The sequence below is a fragment of the Phoenix dactylifera genome, chromosome 12, assembly GCF_009389715.1.
Source record: "Phoenix dactylifera cultivar Barhee BC4 chromosome 12, palm_55x_up_171113_PBpolish2nd_filt_p, whole genome shotgun sequence".
In the NCBI taxonomy this organism is placed as follows: Eukaryota; Viridiplantae; Streptophyta; class Magnoliopsida; order Arecales; family Arecaceae; genus Phoenix; species Phoenix dactylifera.
Genome location: NC_052403.1, coordinates 12,405,420 through 12,425,098, shown reverse-complemented (window position 1 = coordinate 12,425,098; position 19,679 = coordinate 12,405,420). Strand labels below are relative to the sequence as shown.

The 19,679-nt window shown below is 43.8% G+C and overlaps 1 protein-coding gene across 2 annotated transcripts; it reads right to left on the bottom strand.

Moving 5' to 3' along the window:
• Window positions 1–628: 628 nt before the first annotated feature.
• LOC103699024 (pre-mRNA-processing ATP-dependent RNA helicase PRP5-like) lies at window positions 629–19,457 on the bottom strand. 2 transcript variants are annotated; one of them, XM_039132603.1, is made up of 9 exons: window positions 19,325–19,457; window positions 16,926–16,987; window positions 16,789–16,837; window positions 16,637–16,686; window positions 14,357–15,767; window positions 9,148–9,357; window positions 8,410–8,478; window positions 7,245–7,862; window positions 629–726 (listed from the first exon to the last, which is right to left on the bottom strand). In XM_039132603.1, exons 5-9 carry the CDS (start codon window positions 14,492–14,494, stop codon window positions 667–669), a joined length of 1,095 nt encoding a protein of 364 aa, XP_038988531.1. In that variant the 5' UTR covers window positions 14,495–15,767; window positions 16,637–16,686; window positions 16,789–16,837; window positions 16,926–16,987; window positions 19,325–19,457; the 3' UTR covers window positions 629–666. The 2 variants fall into 2 exon arrangements, with proteins under 2 accessions (XP_038988531.1, XP_038988532.1); XM_039132604.1 differs by lacking the exons at window positions 16,637–16,686; window positions 16,789–16,837; window positions 16,926–16,987; window positions 19,325–19,457 and adding an exon at window positions 16,267–16,601.
• Window positions 19,458–19,679: the final 222 nt, after the last annotated feature.

Below are 19,679 nucleotides of genomic sequence, written 5' to 3'. Positions count from 1 at the left end.
CGGGTTCATACGGGGTTCTCCAAGGAAGAAAATTTGTGGAAGACTGATTGTCGGGCACGGAGTTATACTCTTCTGATCAGTCAAGTCAAGCATGCACTAAAAGAAAAACACGTCAAATCCTTGTATTTGCCCTAAAATTACTAGACAGCTCCTAACTGATTTGAAGAGAGCACCTAAGCCTCCAATCCGGTCTAATGAACTTAGTTGACCAGGTAAGCTCCCAGGTAAGTGGGGGGGTCACGATGCGTTGCAAAGGTCCCACTTAAAAACCACTTGCCTCGAACAGATGAACTGTCTCCCTTGGGACAAAGCTTGCCTAGACATCAACTGAGCCACATAGCGAAATTGCTGCAACTTTCGGTGATCTTCGTCCTATTAAGCTCGAATGTCCCTAGGGGCCAACGTCTAATTAATTTTAATTAAGGTGATAGCTATGTGAGAATTGATTCACCTAATTTAGGCAAGAATCTGGTGATGAAATCCAGTTCTTATCTTGCTGGGGTGATTGCCCTTACTATGTGCAGATTAATTGGTGTATGTGTATCAAGCATGCATTCACACTTTTGCTGAATTTAAAATCAAACAATCACCACACAAGAAAATTTAAATAAGAAATGTTCAGATGTTACCAAGAGGAATTTTTCCAGCAATTTTTAAAGCAAACCTTTACAGCATTCCTTTGCCAATAGTTCCCTTTCTGAATGTCCCAAACTTCCTCTTTGGTTCCTGATCAAATGATACCAAGAAAAATCAAAAATTAGTAAGAGAGGAGAAGGAGATAAGAAAAGTAAAAATAGAAACTTTTTTTATTTTATTTTTTTTATTTTTCGAAATTTTTTTTTTAAAAAAAATTTTTAATAAAAAGAAAAACAACTATGCTACCAATCCCCGGCAACGGCGCCAAAAATTGATAGTCAACTTTAAAGACCACGCAATAGCACGTATCTGGTAGGATAGTGATTACGGGTATCGATCCACAGGGATTGGGGTACAGTTGTTTTTTCTTTAAAAATAAAAAATATTTGAAAAAGAGAATTTGTGAAGACTATTAAACTAAGCAATTTAATAAAAGAAAATGCAATTAAAAGGATATCAGTTGGAGGAACCTAGGGCATAGAATTCACCACTAACATCGGAACAATGATTAATTATATTTTATTTCGTTCTTGGATTAACATGCAAATTGGCTACAAGCCTAATAAGCATTTAAATAAAAATTTCACAGAAGTAATTTAGGCATAATCCATCTTTAGTTTAGCATGAAATGTCTACCCTAATCTAAAGTGGTAGCACATCGCATCTTCCTTAAGCATGAACTATCTTATTTTTACTTCAATGATCATGAAGAGCAGTTGTATAAACTTCATATTTAAAATCACAGAAATTAAATATGAGATGAAATAAAATATTCATTAGAAGCAGAATAAGGTTTATACAACTCCAAGAATAGAAATTAAAAATATAAAAACCCTTGGCCCTTTGTTAGGGCTGCATCCAGCCCTGGAGAAGAGATCAGCCCTGCATGGAGTTGGAGACGGCAGCAGCAGGCTCCCATCTCTTCCTTCATGATTTCTTTCTTTGAAATATTCCCAGAATAACAAAACTCTTCTCTCTCCTCTTATTTTTTTATTCTCTCATGTTCCCGTGGCTCACTCCCTCCCCTGTTTCCTCTTCTTCTTCCCGTGGGACTTGCCTCCGAGAGATTGATAGAAGCCTCCCCCCCCCCGGTGGGGGAAGAAGGAATGGGATCAGCCCCCTCCCCTGGTGGGGAAGAGGAGGAATGGAAGAGAATGGCTTCTCCTCTTCAAGCTTGGCTCCTTTTATAGGCTCGGCGTCCCCTCTCTCTCTTCCTTTTCTGTGGTTGATCCGATCGTTGGATAAACTCGTGGAGGCTTCCTCTCTTCCGCGGATGATGGGAGATGTTGTATGGTTGCTGGTTTTCCTCGGAAGGAGGCTGGGGATGTGGACGAATGGGAGCTAGGATCGGAATGGGATGAAGTCGGCTTGATCCTTGGATGGAAGGGATGAAAGTTGGATGGATCTGTGAGCAGGGGATGAGCTGGGAGATCCGTGGGATAAGGATGAAATCTGTTTTGAGGCTGGGATCAGGGGGTGGTGTTCTCGGCTGAGAGGAGATGCTGGAAGAATTGGATTTGGGTTCATCCCGTGGATCATGGGATTCTACTTTGGGATGCAGGGAATCACAAGCGGGATGGGAGTTGGTTCCGAAACAGAGAGAAGTTTGGGATCTCGGCTGACAGTTTAGATGAAACTTCCGTGAAGCTTGGGAACGGCTGGCCATGGATGATTACGAATGGATTGAGCGTGAAACATGAGATGCGGATGAAGCTGGGGTGCTGTTCACGGTTGAAAAGATAATCTTTGTAATCAAACGGGAAGAAGGCCGTGGACGTGGAGGGAATTTGGGAGTTCGGTTTTATTCCGTGAAGCTTGGAATGGCTTGCGGATGGAAGCTAGGGAGCTGAAATGCGATAGAGATGAAGCTGGGACTTGAGTGGATCACGGGAGGATGAACTCGATTCGGTTGGGAGATGATCCTTCAGCTGGGAACGGATTGACACTTCCGTGATGCTTGGGAAGGAAGAGTTGCTCGTGATGTTAGAATCTAAGAGATGGGTCGAACGGCTGGGAAAAGATGAGGATGCTGGGGCTTATGCGGATGAAACGCGAATGCTGGGATTTGAGTTTATCCCACGGGCGAAGAGGAGGGATCATTTGGGTAGGGGGGAGATGCTGGGATTCGGGTAAGGAAGCAAGGCTGGATTTTTAGGACTCGGCTCTATCTTGGTTTCGGGCTAAAGAAAGGGACTCAGATTGGTTGAAGCTAACACAGGGGAGGATGACGTGGACATGGGTTCAGCTGCAAACACGACCTGCATACATTAGACTCGACCAATAAAAAGAAAATCAATCAAACTTGAATAATTTATTTAAAATGAAATGAGGAAGAAAATACATTTTTTTAGTTAAATTTATAAAATATGTGAATTAAAATAATGATAAGTGCTATGAATAAGATATTAATTTATGCATTATTTAGCACTTATCAGCGCCAGCCTCGTGCCTCCTTATAAAGCCATCTAGGGCTCCTACAATCTTGGAGCCCTAGACTTATTTCCTAAGAGGGGCGCCACCCTCTCTTCATGCCGCACAAGACAAGGGAAGGAGGAGGGGCGTGATCCCCTCCTTGTGATGCCCTAAGGAGGATTAGGTGTCCCTCTTATGGCTAAGTCCTAATCCTATTAGGCTTTAACCAAATCATGAATCAATTGGGTCTATGCTAGTCCTAATCCAATTAGGACTTGAATGAACCATGACTCAATTGAACTCTTCAATCCTAATCCAATTAGGAGTCATGTTGATTCATTAGATTAATAATTAATTAGGACTTAAGGAATCCTAATCTAATTAGGATTTGTTTGATTCTAGTCCTAATCCAATTAGGACTCTAATTTGAATTCGGAGTCCTAATCCGATTAGGACTCTAGGAATCCTACTCCAAGTAGGAATCCAAACTTAATTCAAAACTCCTAATCTAATTAGGATTATAGGAATCCTATTCCAAGTAGGAATCCCAGTCCTACTCCAACTAGGATTTCCAGTCCTAATCCAATTAGGACTCTAGGAATCCTACTCGAAGTAGGACTCTTGTTTCTAGTCCAATTAATTAATTCCCTTTGTTCCTTCTTCAACTGAATATCAATCGAATTGATTATTTGTGATTCCTAATCACGTTTCAACCATCGGATCGGTCAATACTTCTAGTGTGTGTGACCCCATAGGTTCTATTCTGACTGGTAGTGAGATATATTGTGATCTCTATCACAATATCATTGAAAACTCCTTTCAACGGGTTGGAACGATTCCAACTCTACTCATTAGGGTTTATCGATCATCGAGATAATCCCTGTGAGTCCCACCATCCACCAGTGACACCTAGCAGCATATAGTGGCTACCCAGTAGAATAGAAAGATGAACCTCTAGGTGCAGTTGTCATGTGATACAGTCCTACTATCGTGGATCCCTACAGGACGGAGGTCATGGACAACTCGTCAAACCCCATCGTCTGTCATATGTCAAGATTTATTCGACTCGAGTTCGATAGTGGAAAACTCTTTCTCCACTTTATATTACTGCCCTGGCCAAGGTCTTAGAACTCAGTCTAACAAATCACATAGGATCACTCCTCTTCTATCAAGGTCGATAGATTCCTTGTAGGTGCATACCCTACTCCTACAGTGAACCTACTGCAGCCAATCTACACTGCATGGACCCATATGGCTAGAGACCATGTATGTGTGCAGTCAAACTACAATAACCTCACTGTGAGTAGCCGAAGCACCGCAGGTCAAAGGACCAGTCACACTACTGCAACATCAAGCAAGTCACTGACGAGTGGATAGACATCCAAGTGACTTCTTGTCTTGGTCACGCTCAGTACCCTTGTTCTCTAACAAGCACCTGCACTATCACTTCAGTGTTCCTACACTGTGGACTCAAGTCTCGTCCATCCAGAAGGAAAGTGATCTGTGCACTGATCGGATCGATCACCGTCCTCGTGATGATCCATTGATCAGGAGCATTTAGAAATTAATCACCAATGATACATGGCTCAAATTCTCAACTCTTGAGAATATGCATCATCATCTTATTAATTTCTTGGACGATTCATAGACACATAAATAATATGAATGAAAAGATGCCTTTTATTTATTCAATAATAAACAGTCAAGTACAAAATTATATCCCTAGAATTAATAATGTGTCAGCCAGATTGGCTTCTAGGGCATACATCTAACACTTCAGTGGCATGCGTGCAGCAGGTTGCTGCGCGTGTGCTGGATGCTGGCACGGCGTGGGCTGGTGTCCTGGCAGTGCACCGGGCCACTTTGACTGAGGCGAGGTTCGGCTGCCAGAACCTCGCCAGGACTCTGCCTGGGCGATCGGGTCGGCCTGGCGCTGGGGCGCGGGTCGGCCCGGCTGGGAGTTGGGCGCGCGCAGGGGCGCGCGCTGCTGGCCGGTCGCGGGCGTGCGCAGGGGCGCGCGCTGCAGGCCGGGCGTGGGCGCGCGCAGGGGGCTGAGCGCGGGCGCGCGCGGGGGCGCGCGCTGCAGTGTGGTCGCGCGCGGGTGCGCGCGCTGCAAGACCGGTGCGCGCGGGTGCGCGCGCTGCTGGGCGGTCGCGCGCGGGTGCGCGCGCTGCGGGCGGTCGCGCGCGGGTGCGCGCGCTGCATGGCCGATGCGCGCGGGTGTGCGCGCTGCTGGGTTGCGCGCGGAGGGTCGCGCGCCTGCTGAGGCTGGTGTGCGCGCGGTCGGCCGCGCGTGGCTGGACTGGGCGCGCCGTGGCTGGCGCACTGCTGCGGGTGCGCGCAGAGGCCTGCACGCGGCTGCTGTGGCCGGGGCTGATGTCCACTGTTTGGACATGCTTCCAAACAGTGGAAGTTGGCTTCTTCTTGGGTTGACTCGGCCATTTGCTTCAATGCTCGGCTGGTTGATGCTCTTTGGCGCGTGGCTTTCATGGGGTCCATAACAGCATGGCCTGCGCGGGGCTGCGCCGTGGGCTGAAGGTGCTGGCCACTGCTTGGGCAGACCTCCAAGCAGTGGATTTGGCCCAGTCGTTGGTCTTGGTCGAGGTTGGCCTCGGCCATGCTTGCTAGATCTTGACTTGGCGGGGCCTTTGCACGGCACGGTCGTTTGGGGTCTGCAACATCCCCCCCTTCTTGGAGAACACCCTTGTCCTCAAGGGTGAAGTCCGGATACTGTTGGGCAATCTCATCATAATCTTCCCATGTGGCTTCTTCTTGAGAGGTGCTTCGCCAATGTATAAGGACTTGCCAAATGGGTCTTCTTCCTCTGCCCCGCCTCCAAATTCTGTAATTGAGGGCTTCTCTTGGTTGTAGGAGGAACCTTCCTTCTTCATCAAATGGGGCGTGCACGGCTGAATGGGCGCGCGTAGGGGCGCGCGCTGCTGTCGGGCGCGCGCAGGGCTACGCGCTGCTGGTGCGCGCGCAGAGGGCTGCGCGCGGGCAGTGGTGTGCGCGGAGTGCCGTGCATGTGCTGCTGCTGCTGGTGCGCGCGCAGAGGGCTGCGCACGGGCAGTGGTGCGCGCGGAGGGCCGTGCGTGTGCTGCTGCTGCTGGTGCGCGCGCGGTTGGCTGTGCGCAGGCTGTGGGCACGCGCGGTTGGCCGCGCGCTGCTGGTGCGCGCGCGGTTGGCTGCGCGCAAGCTGTGGGCGCGCGCGGTTGGCCGCGCGCTGCCGGTGCGCGCACGGTTGGCCGCGCGCAGGCTGTGGGCGCGCGCGGTTGGCTGCGCACGGGCAGGGCTGCGCGCGAAGGGCCGCGCGCCGGCTGGTGCGCGCAGAGGGTTGCGCGCTGCCGGTTGAGCGCGCGCGGAGGTCCACGTGCGGGCAGGTGCGTACGCGGTCGGGCGCGCGCTGGCTGATGCATGCGCAGAGGGCCGCGCGCGGGCGGATGCGCACGCGGTCGGGTGCGCGCTGGCTGATGCGGTCGCAGAGGGCCGCGCACGGGCTGATGGGTTGCGCGGAGAGCCGTGCGCCGCCGGTGCACGTGCGGGTGGCCGCGCGCAGGTTGTGGCCGTGCGGGCGCGCAGTTGGCCGCGCGCTGGTGCGGTCGTGGCTGAGGGCCCCGAACCTCGCTTGGGCACTGCGGAGGGCCTGTGCGGGGTTGGGTCGGCCGCTGCAATGCTTGGCCAAGGTTCGGCCAAGCCTCCAAGCAATGGAATTGGCCTTGAGCGAAGTTGGCCTGGCTTGTCTCGGCTGAAATTTGGCTTGGCGAAGCGTGGTTCGCAACATTCCCCCTTCCTTGGAAACGACCCTTGTCCTCAAGGGTCGAGCATGGCTGCGGCTGAAGTAGATCTGCAACAACTCCTCTGTTGTAAGATGTTGTCCACTGCTTCTTCTGGCCGCTGATGGTAAACTCCATGATCATGGCTTCATAATCAGTACTGACTCTACCCAATCTACGAAGCCACGAATGACCAAGGATGACATCAAGGCTCACTAGCTGAAGAACATGCAAATCAACCTTGATTTGTACTCCTTGGACATTGAGGTGCACCTCCTTGATGATGTTGCTGCACATAATCTTTTCCCCACTTGCCACTTTAACCTCTAATGGCCCAATGGGCATACTTCGTAGTTCCAATTTCTGTTGAATTACTGAACTAATGAAGTTATGGAAATAGGTGTTGTCAACAAGAAGTGGTACCTCGTATCTGTCGATCCAAGCCGTGAGCTGCATAGTAGTTGGTCGCTGAATATTGATCACCGCCCGTGTGGTTATCTTGGCATCCTCCTGGCTATGGATTGGCTCAATGTGGTTTGAAGAATCTGGAAGAAATCCGCTGCTCCTTGGTGGTGCAACAAATTTCGCAGTCGCAGAATTTTCTGCACTAAAATCTGCAACAGGTGTGTCTTCTCTTTGCAACTGAAGATCCACTGTAAAATCACCTTGTTCCTTGGCTGCATTGGCTGAGGCTTCTGTTGCAATAACCGAGGTTGACCTGCCTTCGGTTGCTGGAATTTCTGAGGTCAAAGACTCCTCAGCATTTTCACTCACAATGGGCGCAGAAGCTGAAATTTCTGCGCTCATGTGTGCAGAATTTTCGGGTTGAACAACGGCTGAATCGCTGTTCTCCCGAAATATGATGGCTTGACTGGATTCTTCAATAGATAGTTCTTCATCTCGGGTTGCGGTTGGAGTGAAAACAGCTAGGGTCTTCCCCGAACCGGTTTTGGCGATTGCTACTACGTCTCTTTTTTGTAGTGCAACTGGCCATGTCTGCGCCTGTATCGGTGTGGGAGACAAAAATCCAGCCAAATGCATCTGAAAAACAGTAAAGACAAACATTAAACAACAAATTTAATGCAAACAAAAAGCATATTTAAAATTACTGAAAAACAAGCAGTAATCGAGCTTTTTTGCTTAAAATTATAGCTATAAGAAAAAACTCAAATAAATTTGGTTGCTTACTGAAGCAACTCAAGGCATCTAGGAGGGGCTACTCAGAGTCATAGATTCAGTGGCGGAGTCAATAAGCAGAACCCTCAGCCACATTATGCAAACTGGAAGAAGGTCAACCCACCAAAACTTCTCTGCAGGGAAAACCCCAACTGCAGCCCCAGACAAGAGGGCAGCAGCTATGTAATTAAAGTGTCCAGCAGCACCGCATAAGACACATATGCTCCTTTAAAGAGCAAATGTCACAGCTGTCATGACAGAGAGTTACTGCTGATATAAACAGAGTGGAGAGGCCATGTGACCAGACATACAATAAATTCTTCAATAAGAAAGTAAACTGGCAACATTGATCAGAATGGATCATGCAATCTGAAAAGCACAACCAGCTTAAGGAGCTTAAGGATAAAATCACCTCTCTAAGTATCTCGGGAGGGAAGCCAGTGGACTCGAAGGTCATGAATGGTGCAGGAACATTGTCGCCCTGATAATTTGTTTAGAGTCAGCATCATAGCATGAAATGAGACAAATCACAAATTTATAAAATACCAAAGCACCCAAGCAATATTGTCACACAACAAGGCTACACACAACTCCCGCATAAGATTTGAAAGGAAAGATGAGGCTTTATTAAAGTTCCTTAATTACTATATACATGAATAATGTCATAGATTTTTTAGTTTTTCTATCATCGCAAAGCATACTATGAAGTATGAACAAATTCCTTATGTTCATTAATTGCTAATTTAAAAAGAAATTTAAAAAAAACCACATCATACAGTTACGTTCCCAACAATCCAAGGTCCAGGAAGGGGTGAACTAGGGATAGACCTAGCCTTTGGCACTTTTTACACAAAAGTGGCTACCCCTGGACATGAACCCATGCCATTGCACTTGTCAACCTAAACTATGACCATTGCACCAAGCAATGCCCCCATTATTGCTAGGTTATTGGCAGAAAATATTCCTAAGAAGCCACATACAGTGTTCTAAATTGTGTACGATATAAACTAGTCCCCAGTTCATGCAGCCTACTTAAGTATTAGATACTTAAAAGGCATCAGCAATCTTAGATAACTTCCACAGAGTTCATACTAACAAAAAAAATTAATATCATAACTACAATCAATGTGTCTCATGACATATCTCTTACCATTGCAGTAACCTCGTGGTGCCGGCGATATGCATCAGCTGAAGAGATATTTGGAAAATCTGATGAGCCAAGCATTCCTAGAGGTGGTCTTAATGCAGCTGGATTAGGAAAGGCAGCATGACTGTACATGTTTGGCAAAGGATGCTGGGGCAACATGTTCAATCCACCTGAATGACCTGGTGGGATAAACTGATGACTCATTCTCATATCCTGATGCAAAATGACAACTATGAGTAGTTAGCACATATAATATAATAGATAAGATATCTAACATGTAATAAAAAAAACAAAGCCAAAAACAGCATCAGACATCAGCTGGCACTCTGATAGTTGGACACAAATCAATGACAAGAGCCATAACCAAATAATGTGGGGTTCAACTTCCAGCATTCCTGGCAACTGTACTATGGAGATTCAGATCCTATTTTGACAACTTCTTCTCAGGTCAACTGCATTCCCTTCCTTTTCTAAAACCTCTTAACTCATAATTCAGTTAATTTAGTTTGCATGGAGGTGATTAACTACCATCACACATGACCAACAAATGTATACAACATCACTATTAATTTATCTCCTACACATGCTCTGACTAAGCTTTCAGAAAACATTAACTTCCTAATCCTTTGCAGTTATTATATGTACATGTAAGCATAAATTTCTAAAAGCTTTCTTGTTGTTGATAACAGGGCTGAGTAAGCAACAAATTCTGCCTGCAGGCTTCAAACAAATGGGTTGCATCTGAGATATAAGTGGTGTGATCAAGGTGGTGGGACAACAGGGGATTCAGATTTCCATATAAGCCCCATCATTATCCTCTCAGATCTTTTAGGAGATGAGCAAACAGAGCCTTTTGAAAGAGATCAGAAGTTTCCATTAAGATAATATATCTGTGATGAGTCTTCAATGAAGCCTTTAAAAGTAATGGCATCATCACAAAATTATAAAGAAAGAAAGGCGCATAGCAAATTCATGTCAGCTTGTCTCATTGCCCAAAGCATCTAGGTGAGTTGACAGCTCCTAATTAGAGCATTAAAGCCTGATAAAAATCAGAATCTAGGGTTTTTATGTAAAATATTGCAATTGAAAAAATAAAGCTATGTGAAGTGGTGGTCCCTGATTTTGAACTTATTTTCATAAAACAGAAGAAGCTTAGAATGCATCCTAAATCGTATTTCATTTGCATGATTTTCTGCCTTTGTCGGTGTTTCCTAAATGGGTGGGTTGTAGCAACAACACAAGATGATGTTCTCTTTAATCTCACCTATCCCCACCCAAGACCCACATTTTTAGCTCAACTTTCATTAGTAATATCAAGAGCTGTTGAGAGGTTAACTTTGGAGGGTTTTTAAACAAGAAGAAGGTTGAATCAAGTTAGCTACAACCAGCTCATGAGAGACAGATTTAATATGCATCGGAGTCAACACAATGTGAAAAATCAACTTTTTCAAGTACCTCTAGTATGCCATTGTTATTAAGTTAAACAACAGTACTAGTTATGTGGATATTGCCCATGACCTTGGAGCTTGTTATCTAGGTTACAGGACAAATAGGCCTAGCCATAGGATTAAAGGATTTAAGGGTCATAATCAAGATTTAAGACCCTCTGGCCTAACAATTTCAGCAAAGAATTGCAAGTCCGGAGAAAAGTCTGAAGTGGTAGGAGTACCTTTCTATAAATTCTTGACAAACCTCCTGAATTTTGTCTTGTTTGGGCACCAAAGTTGCTTATACAAAAAAGAGAGAATCCTTAGCATTTTCTTATGAATGGAGAGAAAGTGCAAATTAAAGTAGTATTTCATTTAGTCAGGCAGGATGAAGTTTGTAGGGTTAGGCTGAGAGGTGCTCAAGACATGTGAATGTTAAAGTGGAAAAGCAAAAACTCTATAAAGAACATATATGTGTTCTGCCTTCAGGTACATATTTCTGCTTAGGAAGAGGCATTAGAGAGTTCACAGGACTTGGAATGATAGTAGGATTGGCTAAGCATGATACGCTGGACTATGGAGGGACTTCGCCATTGTGTTCTAATTCCCTGTGAAGTGGAGAAATACTTACGGAGTATTATATGATCAATGCATACCTTGGAGACTTGAGAAAAATTCTATAGAATAACAATCAAGCCTGCAATGTCGTATGGCTTGGAATATTGGCTATAAAGAGAGTTATGAAAATAAGTTGCACGTAGCACAACTGAGAATGTTAAGGACATTAAAAAAATACTTTTGTAGCTTTAAAAGCAAAATGTACTTCCTAGAAAAATAAGAGTTTGGCAACAATATCTGGAAAGTATTTCTACAAGAAGAGAAGTTAAAAGGTGCTTTCAGGATAAGCTAGAAACCTAGCTTCTCTTTTTGCAAGAAGAACTTTGTAAAATGTAGAATCAATACCAAACATGCTCTATGATGGATGCATGGTAAAACCAGAAAGGATAGATTGAAACGAATATATCAAAGAAGCTGGTAGGAGTTGCACAGGATAAGGGCAAAGTGATAAAAATTGATTGACATAGTATGGACATTATAATAAAGATCTAAGGGGGTTCTCGTAAGGAGAGGTACTTTAATTTGTTTTGAAGGCTATAGAAAAAAGAGAGACTAAAGGTAACATGGATGGAGGTGGTGAGTAAAAACATGAAGCTTGGTGAAACATCCAAGGTGGCCTTGAATATGAATAGTTGATGTATGACAATCCATAAAGCTGACCTAGGTAGTAGGAAAAAGGCTGGATGCTTAAGGTAATGGTTATGGTTTGAGAGAATCAAGTAATGTTTAGTATAACATATTTTGAAATTATAGTGAATCAGCTTATGTTCGAGTCCTAGATTCATTATGGTTAAGTTGGTTGTCCTTTTAAGTTGGTATACGTTGTTTTAGGGTCATTAAGGAGCCTATAAACATGGATCTATGAAGAATGACAAATTTAGCGACTATTACAAAATCAACCACTATTTTGGATAAGAATAGTTTCTTTTTGGATTTCACATACCTGCCTAACTCTCTCTCTCTCTCCTCTTAGTTCTTGTACTCCTCCATGTCTCCCTCTTCTTCCCTCTATGGCTCTACCCTTTTTCTCTCTAAATAATGCTTTATAATTATCTTCAGATGCCCCCAATAGAAAATGGCAAGAAAATTTCAAACCTTAGCAAATTCTAAATAAATTACAGCAAATGAACTTTACAAGCAGCCTTTATCATATCTAGAGCTGCATAGATTCTTAAGATTTGGAAACCATGAAGATAGACACCACTTACAATGCATAACATAATCAATTCCATACCCCATTCAATTTTGTGAGAAATACTAAGGAAGCCTAAATAAAGGATTTTTAGCAGAAGGTGAAACTTAGATGAACTGCATGAAGATCGTGGAAAGTTGAAAGTTGGATCTTTTTAATTTTATTTAAAGGGGTACATATAAGGCTGCAAATGGGTCGGGTTGACCCCTGATCCGACCCGCTTAGATCCAACCCGACCCGCTTAGATCCGACCCAACCCATTTTGGAGGACCCGTGGGGCCGGGTCGGGTCCTAAAATTAGACCCATTCCATTTTCTAGGTCGGACCTGCGTTTACTGAATTCAGACCCGACCTGACCTGATCCGACCCATTTGAAATTTGGATAATTTTGAGTTTTCAATCCTACAACCCATCCTGAACCGATCCAAATCTGTAAAATTATTTAGGCCCGCAGGCCGCAGCCCGCGAGAGTGCAAACAAATTCAAAAGCCATGGATGAGTTGACCCAAATCGGATCCGAATTTTTTGGGTTGGGTTCGAGTTATACATGGACCCGACCCGACCGGAATGACCCATTGGATCAAAAATTATAGCGGTGGGCCCGACCCAACCAAACATGATCTTCTATTGGGTTGGGTCTGTGTCCAAAATTAGGACTCGAATAAGAAACTGGATTGGGTCGGAGTCACTTATGACGCGACCCGGCCCGACCCATTTGCACCTCTAGGTACATATAATAATGCTGCCTACTAAGAAATCTTAGGCTGTCTGTGTTGATTCACTTCCCCCTAAACTGAAAACTAACTTCCTTACTATTAACGTGACTTAGAAAATAGCTAGTTAGCCTTGTCGTAAATTAATATTTGATTAAATAATTGTGATGTTTATTGACAACCTCATCTCTAGGACTCATTTTGAACCATTTCGTTTGAACATGAAACAGAACTTTAATCTTTACAAAATTTCATAACAAAGAACCAAAGCTGGTTTTAAACGGGTGGCTCCAAAACTAAACGTAACAAGATGTTGAATGCAGGGAATTGCCTAAGTCCTGATGTGATACATGAGGAGGCAGATGTGCCATGGGGGCTTGGATCCAACTAATTCTCAGCTACCACACACAAGATGATCGTACAATTCATGGTGTCCATCAAAATCTGCTACAGGCTCCCATCACAGCCATCTGCCTCCTAATGCAATCACATAAGGCAGCGAGCTAAACAGTATTCTTATTTCAAATGCAATTTGTGTATCTGGTTAAACAGTGATTGCAAAAAAAAGATGCGATGGCAGATAAAGAATAATGATGATGAGATAATGATTGTAAATGGTACTTGTGATAGCAACAGCAGGGACCAATCTCAAGAGCCCAGAAAAGGAGTTGCAGCATTTTAGAAAAGTAGGTTGCAGTCCTGTTTGGTTGTCTTTGAGGTTTCTTAGAAACAGATAATCATAAAACCCGATTTTCTGTAAAACAGGCTTTGTGAAAAACAGAGGCAGAATTTTTACCCCTAAAAAACAAACAGAGGCAGACACCAATTTTTGTAAAACTTGTTTGTCAAGTTTTCATGACCTGCTACTTCTACAAAACCAGTTTTATAAAAAGTAACCAAATTGCTGTTTCATTAAAACTAGACCATTTTAGATTTTCTATAAACCTGTTATAGTAATACTGCAGGAGTATATAACACATCTTAAATTTACAAGAGTACAGAACAAATAAGAGAAAAGATGTAGTAAGGGAAAATAAATTAGATCTTGTATGCCTGATTAAGCTATCTGTTTGCAAAGCAAATCATTCAAAATTAAACATCATAAATGAAACCAGTCAGATTATTGTAAATCCAGAGATCAAGGGTGATTTGTTTGTGCACCTTAAAGCAATTTAATGCCCTAGACTGTGTACATCATAGTTTTCACTTGATAAAAAGTAGAACCATAAAAGATGACAAAGATCTGAAGAAAGAGAGATCACCTGTTGACTCCGTGCAAGAGGTTGCTGTGGAAGCATCATTGGTTCTTCCATTCTTCGGGAAGAATAAAATTCTGTTCTCCCTCTTTCATGTTGATCATCATCATAACCCATGTTCAATCCCATAGGCGGACAGACCATTGGATGCCCCAGCTGATTCGGAACTGTGGTGCCACTTGTTTGCTGTTGCCGATAGCTCGTGTCTATTCCCACAGGCTGCAACTGAAGTGAAGAATTCTGCTGTGCACTAACAGGAGATGCCCCACCAAACTGTTGCTGTGGTTGAATTGAACGGCTTCCCACCGGTGATATATTAACCTGAGGAAGTGAAGATGGAAGGTGATGATTCCCGGATATCAGACTGCTTTGTTGTACCTGAGGCAAAGAAAGACCAGCCTGTTTTCCCTCTTGGCGAGTTGCTTCCTCCACCCCTGGGAGCCCAACTTGCTGCCCTTGTTTCTTCTGCTCAAGCTGGTTCCCGATATGTGAACCCTGTGATTGTTGCCCCTGCTGCTGTGCAATTGGAGGCCCCTGTGTGTGCTGGAGTAGCTGAGCTGCAATTTGAAGGCCCTAAGAGTGTGGGACTTGTGACCCCTGTGGTTGCTGCTGTAGCATCATCTGTGACTCCTGCGTTTGTTGCTGGTGAGGAATTTGTGGCCCCTGTGGTTGCTGCCCCTGCTGGTATGACACCTGAGGCCCTTGTGACTGTTGACCCTGCTGATAAGAAGCAAATTGCAGCCCCTGTTGTTGCTGGCCCTCAGGGCATGGCATAAGCTGCCCTTGAAGGTAAGAAATTTGCTGGTGTGGCATCTGCTGCAGCTGCATGTGTGAGAAGTGCCGAGGGGTCCGCTGCTGTGTAAATTGCTGATTTGACACTTGCTGTGGCTGCTGATATGGGAGCTGCTGGGTTGGCTGAAGCGCCACCTGCTGACCCGACTGCTGAAGTGTCATCTGCTGACCCAACTGCTGAAGTGGCAATTGCTGGCTCAGCTTCTGCTGTTGTTGAGTTAGCTGCCCTTCTTGCTGAAAAACCTGTTGACTTGGCTGTTGTTGCTGCACTTGCTGTCCTGCCTGCTGAGCCAATTGTTGGCGAGGCTGCTGCTGTACCGTGCCATTAGGAGGTACAGTGCGAGCAATGGGTATTGGGGCCAAGTTTGGCAAGGAGGCTGAAGGAGGAGGACCAGGCGGCAGTGGGGGGGCTGAGGTAGCTGGCCTCTCATACTGGGTGACATTCGTTTCAGGGTTCCAGTAGTACAAGAGACCAGTGCTTCCATCTATCAGCCCTTTCCAGGGCTTGGGGAGTGCCGGGTCCTCTGGTGCAAATCGTGGGCCGAGTGAAGCTGGAGCCGCCTCTGTTGTTGCCATGCCCGAAGCTTTAAATACTCACAACTAATAATTCTTGAACCCAATCCCCCTATACTTCACCAATATTGGTTCAGTTGAAAACCAGGTCATACAAAAACCATAATCAAGTTTCATGTAGATAATACAGAACAGCACCTAAAATTGAACAACTTTGAAGGTTTGAAAAAAATAATTATGTTTAAATTATTTTTCTGCAAAAAACTATAAGTCCAAATCATTAGTACCACAGATTCTCATACCCATACATCCCTAAAACCTAGAAAATGCAAGAGTAGATCTAATCAACCTAATTTAGAGAACTAAAAGAAACCCTAGAAGCATATGAATCGTATAAGCTGAGACCTGACACATCAAATAATTCAGGCACTTCATTTAAAAACCCAATTATCAACCTTCCCGTTCATCCAAGTAAGAAAAATCAAATGTTCTCTATAACAGTGTTTGCGAGTCCACTCTCTCGAAACATAGAAATCCCTAATCTACTGAAATGTGAAAACAAAAAAAAGGTTTAAAAAATCAAAAAAAAAAATGAAATCCTGACATCTGACCTCCATGGTACGACTACTTTGCAAGCCCTAAGAGTTCATCGCAAGCATCACAAATTCATCCATCCACATAGCCCTAAACCCTAGAAAACATCGAAGAAATCAGAGCAAACAACAGAATTAATACTACCGAAAAGATGAAACACATCAACCAAGAAACTTTCAATCTGCGGACCGTAACACAGGCATCAAACCAATTCCCCGGCTTTCCAAGCTCCATAAAGACTAAAAAGCTTGAACATTTGAATCCCAAATCCAGAAGATGCGATTAGGAATCGAATAGCTCGTCTAGAACCTTATAAACCACGAAAAAAATGCTCGAAAAAGCTCCTACGAGAGAGGACGAGAAGTAAGAAGAGGTAGAGGAGCTCACCTTCTTTGCGCTCACTGGTTTCTCTATTGCTTCCTTGGCATCCCTCTTGCCTGATCATCAAACATGGCAGATCTCTTAGAAATCAAAAAGAAAAAGAATAACCAAGATAGAAAAACCAGGTAATATAAATATATTAGTGAAGAAAAAAGAACCTTTTTTAGCAGATTTTGCAAGTGGAGCCGATACAGGAGCTGCAGCAACCTGCATCACAGAAATGCATGCTTAGAAAATCAGGCAGAATCATAAATTGCCTGCATAGTGTAGAGCACTGAATAATAGATGTCAATACCTCAACATTAGATTTCTTGGTTGCTTGCCCATTTTATTGATTCTAGTTACCGATGAACCACCCTGAGAAGAAGCAAAACAAACACAGGACAAATCAGAAAAACAGAAAATAAAAATAATGCAAAAAGTATGCAATAGAGGTGATGTATGCTTGTCATAAAGATCATCTTACGTAAAAAAATACAAGTGTGTGATGTGAAAGACTTTAACTCTCTAGCAAAGCCATATCCACAGTTCTAGTTTCATGGAGAAGATGTAAACCGGGTTTTGAATGAAATATATGATCAGTATATTAAAGAGAAAATCAAATAAACATCCTTTTTTTTTCAAAGAAAAAATTGCACAATTTTGTGAATCAATTTATGAAAAAAAAATGAAAAGAGTAAATATTAAAATTGCACGATATCTTCTCTTGCTGACATATTCAGAATTCATATACAAAATTGTAGCTATATACTACCTAGTAATATTTCATTACTTGTACCGGCCAGTAGTGGTAAAGAGCACAATACAAGTACTTAAACCTTTTCTGGTGATCCTTTTTAGTTTGCCTCTATCTACAGGGTATTTAGCAATTTGTACTTCAAAATACCTATGCATTGTCTTGCTGCAGAAGTGAATCAACCTAACTACTCTCTTCTTTCAAATTAATGTATCCCTAGTTGCTTCCTAAGTAGGTTCCAAAGACTCTAAAGTAAAAAAGGCAAGTAATTAAGCTTGGGTATATAAAGATTTCCTTGTTTTTTCAAACCAAGCAAGGCGGTTAAGTGGAGTCCTTACTTCACTGTACATCGCAATTGCACAGATGCAGACCAAACAGCATTGGTCGATCAATCTTAACAAAAAAGCATCAGACATCACTCGACAATAATCTACAGATAGGTAGGGAATTGAACAACCACACCACCAACTCTACGCTCTCCCATAAATACGAACAGGCAAGAAAAGCTCCACACCCCCCCCCCCAACCCCCGCATCTTTTGGTGGAAAGGCAAGAAAAATTCTATCAAGATTTTTGGTGTCTCCTTGTTTGATCCATCATCATCCTTAAGATTGAAAATATTAAAACACCGTATTTACTATGTTTAAATGCTAAGTCCTCTTTGACAGATCTTGGAAAAATCACCTTCTTAACAAGGCACATGAAAAACATCTAATCCACCATAATAGATTCTGGGACGTCATTAATCCCTCTAGAAATGTTTTTAATCAATCCCTCTAAAAATTTGTACAAGCCTATGATCTAACTATTGTGCAATGCTGGAGAGCAGGAGGGCGGCTAAATAGAAATGCATGCATATCTGTCTCGAACATTTTTACTACGGCAGGAAACAGAGGCCTCTGCGCCGTCTCTTTTTCTTCTTGCTCCTCCAAACAGATCTCATTTTTGACAACCATGATGTCAAAATCTCATGAAAACTTTCTGTTTTGCAGAAAAATGTTTGTTTTTAACTCATCTTGCAATTACGCCCTGTTCCAGCTTCTCCAAACAGGAACATTTTCGATTTAATCTGGGTTCCAGCCTTCCAGGTTTGAGTCCAAGAGTCACCTTGGCAAGCAGTAAACAGAAGCATAATTACTGCATGAAAATAGACAGTTCTGATGTATTGCTTGCAACCATGAACTTCAAAACCTGGGCCTGTAAGCATCTCAGCCATAGCATGCTATAACTTCATATTCAAATTTGATGCCACTAAGGGCTCGTTTGGTTCACGGAAAAAGAAGGGGGGAAAGTGTGGTCAACGGAAAAGTAATGAGATGCCTCTTGTTTGGTTGGAGTTTTCAAAGAAGAGAGAAGGAAAAGTTGTATTTCCATGGGAATGTGATTCCCACATTTCATGGGAAAGTCTTTCCCATGAGAAACATGGGAAAGTTACTTTCCCATGAGGCGGGAATCACTCCATTTTTACTTTTTTCCAAAAAGTCCCTTCAGCATTAAAGAAGCATTAAAGAGGTATTAAAAACCTAATTTTTATTAAGGGCATAATAGGAATTATATATAACTTTCCTAGGAAAGTGGATGGCCAACCAAACATAAGCACCTTGGAAATTTGTCACTTTCCCATGGTCAACCAAACATGCCAAAAGTACTTTCCTAGGCATCCTCTTCCTAGGAATTTGTTTCCCAGAAATCATATTCCTAGGAAGAAAAATGCTTCCCGCGAACCAAACGAGCCCTAATATTTAAAGGAGTAAGATGTTTTCCTTCGCTTTCACTCAAAAAAGAGTTTCCCCTGCCTCCATCGATCGCTCCTCCTACAGTTCGATGTTTCGCTCTTCTTTCTTCCGGAGAAGCGATCGAGATCGAGAGAGACAGAGAGAGAGAGAGAGAGAGAGAGGGAGCGAGAGAGTTAGAGAGAGGGAGGGAGGGAGGGAGGGAGGGAAGAAGGATTCTCTTACCTTGAATGCTCCGTGAGGCCTCCGCCGCTGCCGCTGCCTGGAACCCGCCCCTGCCTCCATCGATCGCTCCTCCTACAGTTCGATGTTTCGCTCTTCTTTCTTCCGGAGAAGTGATCGAGATCGAGAGGGAGAGAGAGAGGGAGCGAGAGAGTGAGAGAGAGGGAGGGAGGGAAGAAGGAGAAGGGATGAAAGGCGTGACCACCGCCCTTATATACCAATCGTTACGGTAATCCGCCGGACCAACTTTATCAGTCTTCCTTCGTTCCCGTTGAAGATTTGAACGATGATTGCAATTACACGATGCCCTAAGACAACCAACCATACAAAATGCCCAAGGAGCAACGTGCAACGATTG